We start from the raw sequence: 13,966 nt of genomic DNA, 5'->3' as shown, positions 1-13,966 counted from the left end.
AAATTAACTTTCTTACTTTTTGATAATTTAATAATACGTAAGCTGGGTAGGTACAAAGTAATGGAATGCAATTTTGGATTTTTTAATTTTTTTTTTATTTTAGTAAAATAAAAGTAAATATGAAACAATCAGACGTTTATATGATACCAATTTTGTTCGCAACATCCAATGCATCATAATCTCGAGCTAATCGAACATACGCCTTCTTTTTACCGTCAGGCCTAAAAATTAAATATTAATTATTAGCAAATACACAACAACAAAGAACAGTAGTTTCTCAATAATATTTAGCCATATTTTATTAAAAAATATCAGTACAAATGTTCTATCATTTATTACAAGTAATATCTGATATTCTCAAAGTCATCATGTAATTAAATAATTGCTTGCATAAACTAAGTATTTATCAATTAAATTAAAAAAGCTATTGAGTTATCAAAATGTATTATCAGACATGAATTTGTCAATCATTTTGAATATCTGAGAGATTCTCAATAAGTCATCATATAACATTGTAATATTTATCATACTTATTTTTTTGATAAACAAAATATCTTGAGTATTTTACAGTTTTACACAGTAAATTCATTATTATAAATTTATCATAGTAAATACCAATTAGTATATATAAATTGATCAAAAACTATCAGCACAAATTGTTCAATCATTTATTACAAATAATTGTAATATCTGATATTCTCAAAGTCATCATTTTATTTAGACAGTTAAAATCTCATTTTTATATACAGTATAACAGAAAGAACTGACTAATGCAATAACTTTGGTTATAATTAATATTTTTTATTATATATAATTTATAGTCACTTGCACAACATCTTTAATAAAAATAAATTCAATATTGAATATAAAAAATTTAAAATTAAACTAAATGTTTTTTAGAAAATAGCCAATTTATGAATCTGATTATAAGAACAATTATGATGGTAATAACATTTATCTAAGGCTAGTTAGTTAATTTTTAAAATATCAATATTTTATTGATTAAATTCAATTGGAGCCTAATAACTTTTAATCAAAATATAATTTTATGAAATTTGCTGACATGAGTATATTTCTTTAATTATTTACTAACTATAATCTGTTAAAAAATGTTGTCTTATGTTAAGGTACCATTTTTTTTTTTTTTTTTTTGGTCAGGTCTATCTGTTACACTTTGATATAGAGCACCTAGTTAATATTATTATATCAGACAAAAATATGTCAATCATATAATTTAAAATATCTGAGAGATTCTCATTAAGTCATCATATACATTAAACTTTATGACATTAAATAAATTATCAAAATATGTATTACTTAAAATAAAACTATTGCATAAGTAGTAAGAAAATATATTTAGAAATTATCAGTTAATAGTTGTATCAATCATAAGATTAATTAAAGTTTTCTGAGAGATTCTCATTAAATCATCACACAACTTCTAAAGGAATAATAAATAACATAAAAACTAAAACCATGTATATTATGTGAATTACCTGATCAAAGTATTGACTTTGGCCACATTGATATCGTACATCTTTTTAACTGCAGCTTTTACGTGGTGCTTATTGGCACGTAAATGTACAATAAAGACTAAGGTGTTGTTGTCTTCAATTTTTTTCATTGCAGATTCAGTTGTCAAGGGGAATTTGATTATATTGAAAGCATCCATCCTAATTATAGAACCATATATATATTAAAGATAATATTCAGCATATGGCTTCAATTATAAACAGTTAACTAATCTAATTTACCTATTTCTCTTGGGAACGGATTTCCTTGGGTATTTCGGGTTCCTTGGTGGCTGGAAAGTCTTAGGACGACGGAAGTGGACGGAATACCTGATCTTGCGAATTCTAGTCCCATGAGGTCCTTTTAAAGTCTAAAAAATAAATAGAATTTAATTTGTAATCAGTAAGGGTAGTATGTGCATGGGTTAGAAAGAAAACAAATACAGTACAAAAATCTTAGTTAGGTTAGGTTAGGTTATAAGAATAATTATGATATTTAATTTTAATTTACCCTAATTTTGGACTTCAGTGCTTTCTTTACAGCATCACGTTTTCCAACGCCTTTCACACCCTTAGCACTATCAGCTTTCTTTTCTTTCCTCAGCTTAGCGGCAGCAGCAGCTGCAGCACCCTTGATCATTTTCTTAGCTGCAGCTGATTTACCTTTAAGAGGTTTCTTGGTTTTATCAGCAGCTTTGGTTTCTTTCTTATCTCCTGTCTTAGGTTTGGCTGCTGACTTGGCCTTGTCCTTTTTGGCTACAGTTTTTTTTGGTGCTTTAGGAGCAGCTGGATCAGCTGCTGCTTTTTTAGCTGCTGGAGCAGATTTGGGTGCGTCGGCGGCCTTCTTCTTGGTTGCTTCTTTTTTGGCCTTTTCTGGCTCTTTCTTAGATTTGCTATCAGCGGCTTTGCTGGCTGTAGATTTCTTAGGAGCAGGTCCAGGCTTTTCGGTTTCAGTAGATGGTCGTTTGGTACCTTTGTCGGCAGTTTTACCCTGTTTAGATTGATCAGCCTTCTTGGAAGATTCAGCCTTACCTTTAGGTTCATTCTTCTTATCTGCGGGTTTTTTGTCAGCGGCAGCTGGTGCAGATTTCTTGTCTGCTGGTTTCTTTTCAGGAGCTGATTTTTTTTCAGGAGCAGATTTCTTTTCGGGAGCTGGTTTTTTTTCGGGGGCAGATTTCTTTTCGGGAGCTGGTTTTTTATCAGCTGCAGGTTTTTTGTCTGCAGTCTTCTTTTCGGCGGGTTTTTTGGCATCAAGTAAAGGAGCTGGTGCAGGTTGCTTCTTTTCTGGTTTCTTTTCAGATGAAGCAGCTGCAGGCTTCTTTTCACTACCTGATGGTTTCTTATCTCCACCACCACTGCCTGAAGCAGCGGGTTTGGCTAAAATAATGAAAATCAGGTGGTTAGCATAGTAAAATAATATTACTAATATATTCATATAGATTTAGGTAGTTTGAATTGATAAGCTATGAAATAAAACATTCCTACTAGTGTATTAGACATTAATAACAAATTAACTCAACTCTTCTAGTTTTTTTTTATTCATTTCATATATAAACATATAAATTTTAATTATTAGGAACAAAACAATTTATTTTCTACATGACTGAAATAGTTTACTTATAATGTACATAATAAACCAAAGAAGTATGAGAAAAATTAAATACAAGTTGAATGTTTGTATTGAAGGCATGAGCAAGTATACTATAGTACCTATCTCAAACAATTTAATGAATGTTTAGACAAAAAATACAATTAGTGTAGGTATCTATAGCAAATTTAAAAATATTAATATAAATATTGTATATAGGTATAAGTACCTAACTGCCCTAATAACAAAAATTATATTTTTAAAGACAATTTGTAGATTTGAATCAAAGTCAGCGATAAGCACAAGTAAGTCTGTACATTTTGTTGGTTTATAGCCCATAGAACTTCTTGAACAAATACCTATCAAATGCTACAATTTCTTCCTTGAAAATCAGGAATATTACAATTTAGTTTAGCAAGTACCTATCTAATCTCTCATGTTTGTGTATTTATTTTCAGGCTCATCATGGATGTATTCTCAGAATATAGAACTTCATTTTAGTAATTGTAATATCAATGTAGGTTGTTGCTATGAATAAATGTGAAATAAAATTAAAATACATAAGATATGTAGTATGTACTAAACAATTAATCATAGGTAGGTAATTAATAATTGAACACAAAATTCACCATATTCTAGTGTGAACAATAGATTAAAGAAATCTAACAATAGCAACTTATCTTGAAGAATCGTAAGTAGCACATGGACAATATTTAGTACCGAATTTTCGTTTAAGGTAATCGAAACTTTTCATTAGACACGAATGGCGTCTGTCACGAATACTTTGATAAACTTTATATAATGACTAATAGCACACAAATAAAACTTGGTATTTTGTAAACACGAAATTACCACGTTTTGAACGAATTAATTAAATTATTTAATGGGACTGGCCGAGGAAATAATATGGTGGCAGGCCATGTGCTTATAGCGACGGCACAAATTGGATCATCGAATATTCATAAAAATATTTATTTCAGCTTTAGTATAGTAGTAATATTATAAATATGTGTATAATTACCTTTTTTTTCACCTTTAGGTGGCATTTTACCGGATTATAAAATATAAAAGGATGTTGATGTAACTAAATGAAGTAACGCGAACACAACTTTACAGTGAAAGAATCAAGGAGAGAAAAATTGTAGATTTGTTTATAACCTCAATCGACGGTGGTCGGTGACGCGCAGATACGTCAAGGAGGAAACGAACTGGACTACTATAATAATATTAAAATTCAAAATAAATGTAATTTCATAGAAACAAAATATGATGATGTATTTAATTAAATAAATTGTGTAGTTTAGTTACATTTTAAGTACATTTCTTTCATCAAATAATAAATTTCATTAAAATTCGTAATTATAATTATATTTAAAAGTGCTTTGACAAATTCCTTATCATTTACCCAGTTATCAAATTTTTATCAAATTTTTAAGTGATAAGGAATTTAATGGTCTTAAAACCAAAACAACCTAGGTGTTTAGACTTTTAGAGTAACCATTCGGTAACATTTTAATTTTCGAATTGTTTGAGAAAGTTTTCTTCAATCTTAATTATTATCATGCTTAATTGAGCACTAATGAGCAGTTACATTTACAATTAGTTGGTATCGTCAAATCTTTAATGAAGATGCCTAATCATTAATCATTTCATTTTAGTGTTTTGGTGTTTGGTTATTACTACCTATTTTAGTGAAACCTGAACATTATGTTTTCGTTAATAAAATGTTTCTGTGTTCTACATTTAGTGTTGTTGAGTTTATCAACTTTGGCAATTGAAAAAGGAACTTCATTTCAATTACAGGAACACAGTAAGTGGTTAAATGAATTTAGTTTAGTAGTCACTGAATGATTGGCATTTAGCACTATTGTTCTGTGCCTTTCTGCATTATTTTATAGTTAGTTTTGGTGAATAATATTAAACATTTTACATTTTTAATACTGAGATATTTACAGACTTTTTTTTTTTTTTTTTTTTTTTTAAAGTCGAAATATACGATCTATATCAATATGACACAATAAGTATATATGATAAAGGTACAAAAAATATGAGTATACAAAAACAAAAAGTGAATAAAGAAGCCACCCAATGATGACACTTTAATGTTGATTTTTTAATTTTTTTAATTTTTTTTTTTTTTTTTTAAATTTCTAAATTAAAATTTGTAACAGGTCTCTGCACCATTTACGTTTTAATCGCCTAGGAGGATTGCCGGGGATTGAGAGGGAGGAAAGGTTAAAAATTAAAAATAAAAGGATTTGAATGGGAGGAAAGACGGTTGTGGAATCTTTTATAAAAGTGTTTGGCTTCCTCGTGGATAGTTTTTAGTTTTAAGTCTATATGGAGAGTATGGTTAGATATGTATGGGGGAGCATTTATCAACTTTCTTATCGCAATGTTTTGAAAACATTGTTTACAGACTTTAAATAAAATAACATAGACATTTTAAAATAGGTTAATACATAATAGAATAATCATTAATATTATATCATTCTCTTATATGATAATTAAATGGCTGTAAAAAAATGTTATATTGTAATTGTTAGTAGATACGAATAAGTATTTTTATGAAAATATAAAATACTTAATTTATTATAAGATAGTAAGAATGGTAGAAAAAAGCCCATGGAAATAAAAGTGCATACGAGTGCCATGCAGTTGTACTATTTTATATTTTAAAAATATTTTATTGAAATAATATAATTTGAATAAGCATAATACAATAATACTTAATAAGTACCTCATATACTTACAGATAATAATCATAAGTAATAATAATAACTAATGCACTACTAACTGGTGTTACTAAGATGAATAAAAAAAAATAGGTCGACTGGTGTGTATCCTTTCCCCTTGTATTGAACTTGAGCAACAAACCAATATTTTAGGTACTACCGACTGTTTTGCAGAGACTTATTATATCATTATTTTTATAATTGTATAATTTTTGTATAAACATAGTATATACCTAAGACTGATGTTATTGACTGTATGTTCTATATTATATCATTACGGCTTAATGACTGAATGTAAATTCTAATTTATTACACAATGTGTGTCTATATTATATTTAAATTTTTTTCCTTGGACTTATTTGGGTGGGTTTTTTTTCCATTCACGATTCATTAAGAATAAATATTATTTCCAAATATATAAGAATACATACTAGTGCCAACTAAATAAGAATCACAGAATTTTGAATTTTTTAATGATGATTTGCTTTGTACATTTCATATTGAATATTTATAATGAAACATATTTTATTTTCAGATGTACCAATGCCAGTTGATGTTATTAATGTAAAATCTTCTGATAACTCCGATAAACACAAAAAGTCAGTCAACGTTTTAATTATTTAGTTAAATTATATATTTACATATATTTTAAGGTTGTGTGTATAAATATTAATGGCATATCAAACTATCAAAAACAAACACATAACTAGAAAGTGACAAGAATAACTTTTGAGTTTTGTCTTTAATTTACAAAAATTTGTTTATTTTTTAGCAAAATGATTTTGTTGATTTAAAGTTTTTACTACTTAGTATATTTCAAAATGTATTCATTTTTATAAAATGAAATAATTATTACTAAAAACAAATGTTTGATTATTAAATTCTTATTACAAAACTGAAAAATGTAGAAACATTTTTTAGTTGTATACATTTTAATTTATTTTTAAAATAATGTATGAAAACTTAATATTTAGATTTGTACAGAGTATTAAAATCTGTCTTCTAATATTCAAAAGTTAGCAGTATAGTTATTTTATATAATTTTTATAATTTTGTATTTTGTAATATAGTTAGATAAATTTAATTTTTAAATTACAGGTGGACTGGTAGATATTTACCCGACCGTTCACATGAAGAAAATTATGGTAGTATCTCAAAAATTGTTACTGAAAATGAAGATTTTGCTGTGTATACTGTGCCGGAACAAAAGAAAAGCATGGTAACAATGGGATCTATGGATATCAATTCTACGTGTGACGATGGAAAGGTTTTGTCATAATTTATATAATTATATTCATAGCTTATTAATACTTTCAATTGATTTTTTTCATATTAGTAATATTATTAAAAAATATATTTTACTGTACTTCTTCTAATTATGGAAACATAAATTATTTAAAATTTAAAAGATAACAAATAAGTTTTAATTTCAACAAAAAAATACAAAATTGAATATTGAAGGATATTACAACAATATTATTGTATTTTTTAGTTATCATTGTGTTAAAAAGTTAACTATAATTTATTTGTCAAAATAGGAATATTATGCAATTTACAAAGATTCATGATTATTTATTTACATAATTTTAGACAAATTTGACAAGAGATTGGGATGGATCATTTTACAATTATACGTGCATGTTGAGTGATGCTTTGCCGGTATCTGATATTCGACCATTATTGGATAGAGATTTAGTGCCTAAATATTATGTGGTAAATATTCTTAAATAACACTTTATCATTAGTGAATTTTGCTTTTAAGAGGATGCTATCCACGCATTTGTGGATTTTTGGATATTTTAATTTTCAATCGAGATATGAGCATTTTTGATGTGTGTTATTTTACATGTAAAATCTGCCGATACTTAAGGTTTGATAATGTTCATACCTAAAAGTTTGATAGTACTTAAATTCACTCTAATATCAAAACTAATGCCACACTATTCAAACTCGAGTGAACGAAAATTTGCTATATTGGAAGTTGGTAAGACGGAGAAAACAAAGTCGTGGGTAGCATCCTCTTAAATAACAATTACTGAAAATAACAATATTATTTTTCAGATTTATAAATTTTGCCTTGAGTTTGTCTAATGATGTTTTTGGGCATTCATACTCACAACTGATAAATAATAATAACAACAACCTTGATAGTTTTTTAATAAACGCCTAATAGGTGGCATATTTTCTCTGAGTATTTGCCATTAGGCAATATAATATGTAGGTTGTAGATTTTAATATAGTGTTAAAATTATTTAACATTTGAAATTATTTAAATGCTTATTGAGCCAGCATCAAGTATTATTTAAAGTTTAAACCGAAACATAAATGTTCTACAGTTTTTTTTATTCTGGCATTATAATAATAAACATTTAACACTTTTTAAAAATAATGTGATGTGTGTTTGTATCCATCTATGCTCTGACCCACAACTCACAAGACTAACATTATCGTTTCACACATGCAGAATATAAATTTAACATATATATAATATTATAATAGATAATAGTGACCTATTCAATGACGAAGTACACTCGTCACCTATTGTTCAACAGAGCGGTTTCTATAAAAAATAGTTTACGAGTTTATTTTTAATTACCAATGATCAGAGATTGAGAAAGTTGGTACAGTTATTTGGTGAAATTATATTGGTTTTCGTTTCCGATTCACATAAAAAGGACAAAAACTTCTTCATTGCTTCCATAATATCTTTACGTGTAAAAAAATGCAAAAATTTCTGCATCAGCCGGGAATCGAACCCGGGCCGCCCGCGTGGCAGGCGAGCATTCTACCACTGAACCACTGATGCTTGATGATTTAGGTGTTGAAACTTCATCTATTTATTATGAATTAGTAATATTAATATCAATAATAAAATATTATGTATTTCATTTTTATTGTATAGTTAAATTTAGATTTTCTTGCACCTTAAAGTTTAATCATTATCATCTTTTGTAGGCTAATCATGTGTGCATGAAAGAATCAATATCTTACAATCATGATATTCCCTCATTGTAAGTACCTGCTTATTTGTATATTTAAATTCTTAACTTTTTTATACTTAACTAGATCATAAGTATACCCTTAGGCTATAAGATACCTAAGTGATGTTTTTCAAAATAACATTTTATGTGAAATAGTATTATGTTCATCATGAAAATCTGTTGTATAGAAAATTAATTGTTTTCAATTCAGGTGTTATTTAAATTGTCTGATCGTTAAAGTTTTAATATATTTTTCTCCGTTCTAAATCCTAATACAACATAATATACTATTTTACCCAATGACTAGCTAATAGGTACACTGATACCCGGTTGCATGACCAATTACCAAACATTTAATGAATCATTAGTGAACCCTTTAACATGATTGACCAGTGGCAGTCAAATAATTTTGTCATAGTGGTATGGCTGATTTTCTAACATGCCCTATTTGTCAATTGATGATTAAAAATATAACTTATGGTTATCAGATCTTAGACATTGAAAAAAGATCTGGTAGGTCCATCCTCCATTTCACCGCCACTGTTGGTGGACCATAATTGGTCCATTAAATTAATTAATTTTCCATGCAACCCGGCATAAGGGTTAAATCCTAAAAGTAATGCTAACCACATGCTAATGACTTAAAAATGCAATGTAATATTATGTGTTTTTTTAAATGTTTGATAGTGGTTCACATCGTCCTGCTTGGGCCAGATATGGCGAATATAAATTTTTACCAAAACAAAGATGGTTACACAATTTAGAGGTATGTATCAGACCAATCGCTACTATACTTTATTCCATCCAAGTTTACCCTCTTTTGCACACACATACTGATTCACAAGAAGTGACCCCTCATTCACTCATATCGGTAGCTGTTACTCAGTAACCAACATTACTCTTCATTTTCAAAAGCTACCGCTGTGTTTATGGGAGGGGTTGTTCAACGGTGACTGTCTTAAGTTAGTCAAATGTATAAACTTAGATGGAATAGAGTATAGCTAAATTTTATTTATTCTATGTATTTCAAAATATAATTTATGTTTTTATATTTTCTTTTTTTTCAGCATGGATCAGTTGTAATGTTATACCATCCATGCACTCATCCAGTTTTAGTCCAACGTATGCGAACAGTTTTAAAGTCATGTCTTTTCAGGCATATTATTACTCCGTATAATTTGGTGCCTGAAGATAGGGTTCGTATGATACATACAGAATGTGCATAATCAGACTGGACATAGAAGTTAGGGAGATATATTTCACTGTGGCCAGTTGAAATAATAAGATTATGAATTGGGCCATTATTAGACTATAAATCGAGCAAGTTACTGCTGGTTAAGGTTTTTGATTTCTACAAAAACTACAAATTTGTTTATAGGTACTAAATAATGAAGGGCATTTCGAACATCCTTATAAATTAAAAATAATAAGGTTCAAAAAGAATGATATTGAAGTACCTACACTTGAAATTTACTGTAAATTATTATTTATTTTTTATAGTCATAATTTTACAAGTGTAGGTACAACAAATTTTTTTCAAATTCCAAATATTTTACTACAAAAAAATTATTTTTAAACTACAATTGGTTGGAAAATTGTATTCATTATAAACCGTGCTCAAAACTCTACAAAGAGATTAAAGGCCAAGTGTTGATACTTAAAGCAATATTTATGAAAAAAAGGCATTGCAAACGAATTTAATTTGGAAAAATTAAATCTGTTTTTGCATCTTACTGATGTAATTAATAATTATTTCAAGGAAATCAACAAATAAACTAGCTTTAACTCAGTCATTTTTAACTTAATATCAATAGTATTTGTATTTATTTTTTATAAAGGTAAACAAAAGCCCATTTTAAAAGTTTCAAATCAATTATTTAAAAGAAAAGAATTTTTTGAATTTTTGAAAAATTATTGTCAAATTAGGATTCTGTAGATTGCATAGAAAACCATACTCAAAAATATTTATCCCCAGTCCTCTCGAGAGTGTGATCATATTAGATTAAAAATTGTATTTACGTTTTTATTTTTATTTTTAGCCAATTGTCCTTGTTACTTGGGGTAACAGACTGTACATGAATGATGTGGATACAAAGCTAGCAGTAGATTATATAAAAAAGTATGCAAATCATGCTAAGGAAACCACAGCTAGAGATGGACAATATGATCATTTATTGATTGAGCCAGCTGAATTAATTTCACCAGATGATGTAAATATTTGCCCAACCCCACACAAACGCAAAAATAGAATATAATATAATATGTTACACTGGTTTTAGTATATAACAAACGTCTTAATGTAATAAGGTACCTACTTAAAATTTGTTGAACTATTATTATAGTCACTCAAGTATACTGTCCAATGTGTAGTATATTTTAATAAGTTAAAAATAAATTTTATATTAAATGTTATTTTGTATTTAAACTAGTTAATCTTAAGATAAAGGATCAAATAATCTTAACAAAAACAATTTAGTTCTTAATTTGTATATTATCTTTTATTATTTCAAATTAAATACATTTTTTTTTCCTTCACTTATTGATTTGTTCCAAAAAACATTAAGCTGATATTAATTCTTCTGTTTTTTTTTTAATACTTAACGATATATTTAAGAATTTTTTAAGTTTCAACAAGTTAGTTGAAATTCTAAAAAAAAAAATGTTCATATAATATGCTAAATATATATTTGTGTGTAGTGTGTTAGTTCTTCTTTTGTATATTTATACTAAATAAAAGAAATATATTACATAGAACCAATTTTTATTAGAACCAAATAAAACAATCAAACAATTAACAAATTTACCAACGAGTTCACAAGTTGAACAAAGGCCAATGTACTTTTGGCTTTTGCTTAGTCTATATCTATAAGATCTGTGTCTTATGGTTAAGAATCTTGAAATGTGTGTTGTTAATTTACAATTTATTTATGGTTTAATCATAGTTCTAACTGTATCACATTTTCTTTTTACTCATTACATTTTGTAGTTTTTACAATTGTACGCACATCTCATGAGAAACTAATTATTCCTGAACATTTTGGGTTAGGTTAGTTGTAGGTACTTACTTTGTTCAGAGTATGTAGCTACGTAAAACTATAAAAGTTTTGAAATTACAACTGTATTGGTGGAAAAGGGAGATGGTAATTTATTGTCTGTACTGATCATGGGTTAACCTTTACTAGTTGTACATAATTTTAAACAACATAACTATAAAAGGATACTTCAAATTTTGAAGTTTGAACAGTTCTAAAATCTTAATATGGAAAAAATCGTAATTGTACTTTTGAGACTTTAGTATAACAGTACCTACGCGTAGGTCTAAAAATTACAATTTGTAACTAATGAGCTGTCTCCCGCACTTTTCAACATAGCTCTTGAAAGAGTTATAAGATACATGCAAGAAGAGCGAGAAACCGAAGTATTGGGAAGCACTACTCTTTTAGCGTATGTGAATGACATAATATTCGGAGAATCAAGAACGGATTTAGAAGAGACTGTAGGAAAATCATAGTAACAAGTAAAAATATGGGACCTGAAAATAAGACTAAGTATATGCTAATGAATAGGCACCCAGCACCGTTTAAAAATGTAAATGTTCATCAGTTCTCTTTTGAACAAGTCGAGAATTTTAAATATTTAGGTGCTAACATAAATCATAAAAATAATATGCATATTGAGATTAAAAGCAGTATCCTGCCAAGTGCAGCAAACCGAAAGTATTACGCAATGAATAAAATGTTCACACCAAAACTTCTTTCAAGAGACACGAAGAAAAAAACTATACATTGCCTACTTACGCACTATTGTCATGTATGGATGTGAAACTTATGGTCCACGACGCAGGGCGATGAAAACAAACTATTGATTTTCGAAAGTAAAGTACTTAGAAAAATGTATGGGTCTGTGTTAAGTCCAATAACTGATTTATGTGAGCCGAAAAAAAATACACACTTAAGCAGACTGTATAATACTCCGAAGTCCAAATCTACAAGATTTTTTTGAAATCAAAAAGACTTGAATGGGCTGGCCATGTATGGCGTGCAGAGGGGAGATTGATTAGACAGGCTCTCATTAACAAGCCAAATAAAAAACGACCAGTGAGAAAGCCACGTCAATGTTGGATAGATCGAGTAAGAGATGACTTAAAAAGATTGAGAAATGGAACGAGTATTGAGGATGCAGAAAATCGAAAACTGGAGAACTTTGATAGAAGCTGCAAAGCGCCTAAATGGCGAGTGAAGTAAGAATATTTGTGTGAGGTGCTAGGGGGTACATGTTTCAAATCCCCCCCCCCCCATTATATAGGCTGAAATTACAACACTGGTTGGCCATAAACATAATATAAAACGTACATAACCAAGTTATTCATATTTAAATATTTAATAGATGCTTATGCATAATATGCTGGGTAAATAGTACCTATGTTTATTTATTATTAATTAATTGTCTTATTAATGTTATTACCGTTTTAATTTTGTTCAAAATAAATTTGTTGAATATACATCAGTTTTTACTTTCGTGAATAACATTTATATTTTTTCGATTACCTACTGTTCTAATTTTTAATTTCTAAAAGTTTTCAAAGGTCTTTTAAACTTTCTTTAGTTTTGTTTCGTTCATAAAGTATAAATTCGTTTTATTTTCAACGTAAAACCATTGCACTGTTTCAGGGGCGTACTCAAGTGAGGGGTTTATGGGTCTGGACCCCCCCCCCCCCATGAATTGACAGAATTTAAAATGTATAAGGTGTAAACCACTGATTGTATAATATTTTTAGTAGTTAAAAAACTTTGGACTCCTTTTTGAAAAATTCCTGGGTACTCCCCAGTCCCCTGCACTTTTTAGATTCATAAATCATACGTCAACAATGAATGCAATTATTAACAAAGGATTATATCTCTCAGAGCACAGATCTAAAATAGTTATATACTTATATGCACCTCAATGTTTATGAATGAGTTTTGAAACATTTAAGACAGGCTGAATATAGAATCTCTCAATAGAGAAGTCCAATAGGGAAAGTTATATAGTGGATGGAGACTTAGAAATAGGACTTTGATGATCTCTAAATGATAATAAATAAAATATGATATATTATAAAATACAAATATGATAAATATAATAACGATAATAATATAGTTATAGCGACTA

General features: G+C 28.2%; 2 protein-coding genes and 1 non-coding gene across 3 annotated transcripts; 1 reads left to right on the top strand and 2 right to left on the bottom strand.

Annotated features, from left to right (window-relative positions):
- Positions 1-76: 76 nt before the first annotated feature.
- LOC111028127 (neurofilament heavy polypeptide) lies at positions 77-4,253 on the bottom strand. The gene is made up of 5 exons (XM_022306667.1): positions 4,121-4,253; positions 2,023-2,888; positions 1,755-1,882; positions 1,497-1,673; positions 77-221 (listed from the first exon to the last, which is right to left on the bottom strand). The coding sequence occupies exons 1-5, from the start codon at positions 4,143-4,145 to the stop codon at positions 137-139; spliced, it is 1,281 nt and encodes a 426-aa protein (XP_022162359.1). The 5' UTR covers positions 4,146-4,253; the 3' UTR covers positions 77-136.
- A 300-nt stretch (positions 4,254-4,553) lies between these two features.
- Positions 4,554-11,350, top strand: LOC111028130. The gene is made up of 8 exons (XM_022306669.1): positions 4,554-4,909; positions 6,370-6,433; positions 6,933-7,101; positions 7,425-7,547; positions 8,790-8,845; positions 9,503-9,581; positions 9,883-10,011; positions 10,855-11,350. Exons 1-8 carry the CDS (start codon positions 4,807-4,809, stop codon positions 11,068-11,070), a joined length of 939 nt encoding a protein of 312 aa, XP_022162361.1. The 5' UTR covers positions 4,554-4,806; the 3' UTR covers positions 11,071-11,350.
- On the bottom strand, positions 8,570-8,640 carry Trnag-gcc. Its single transcript has one exon. It is a non-coding gene; the product is annotated as a tRNA-Gly (tRNA).
- Positions 11,351-13,966: the final 2,616 nt, after the last annotated feature.

This window comes from Myzus persicae, unplaced genomic scaffold (assembly GCF_001856785.1).
Source record: "Myzus persicae strain clone G006 unplaced genomic scaffold, MPER_G0061.0, whole genome shotgun sequence".
Taxonomy (NCBI): domain Eukaryota; kingdom Metazoa; phylum Arthropoda; class Insecta; order Hemiptera; family Aphididae; genus Myzus; species Myzus persicae.
The sequence above is the reverse complement of the archived record's forward strand: the minus strand, read 5'-3'. Positions and strand labels throughout refer to the sequence as shown.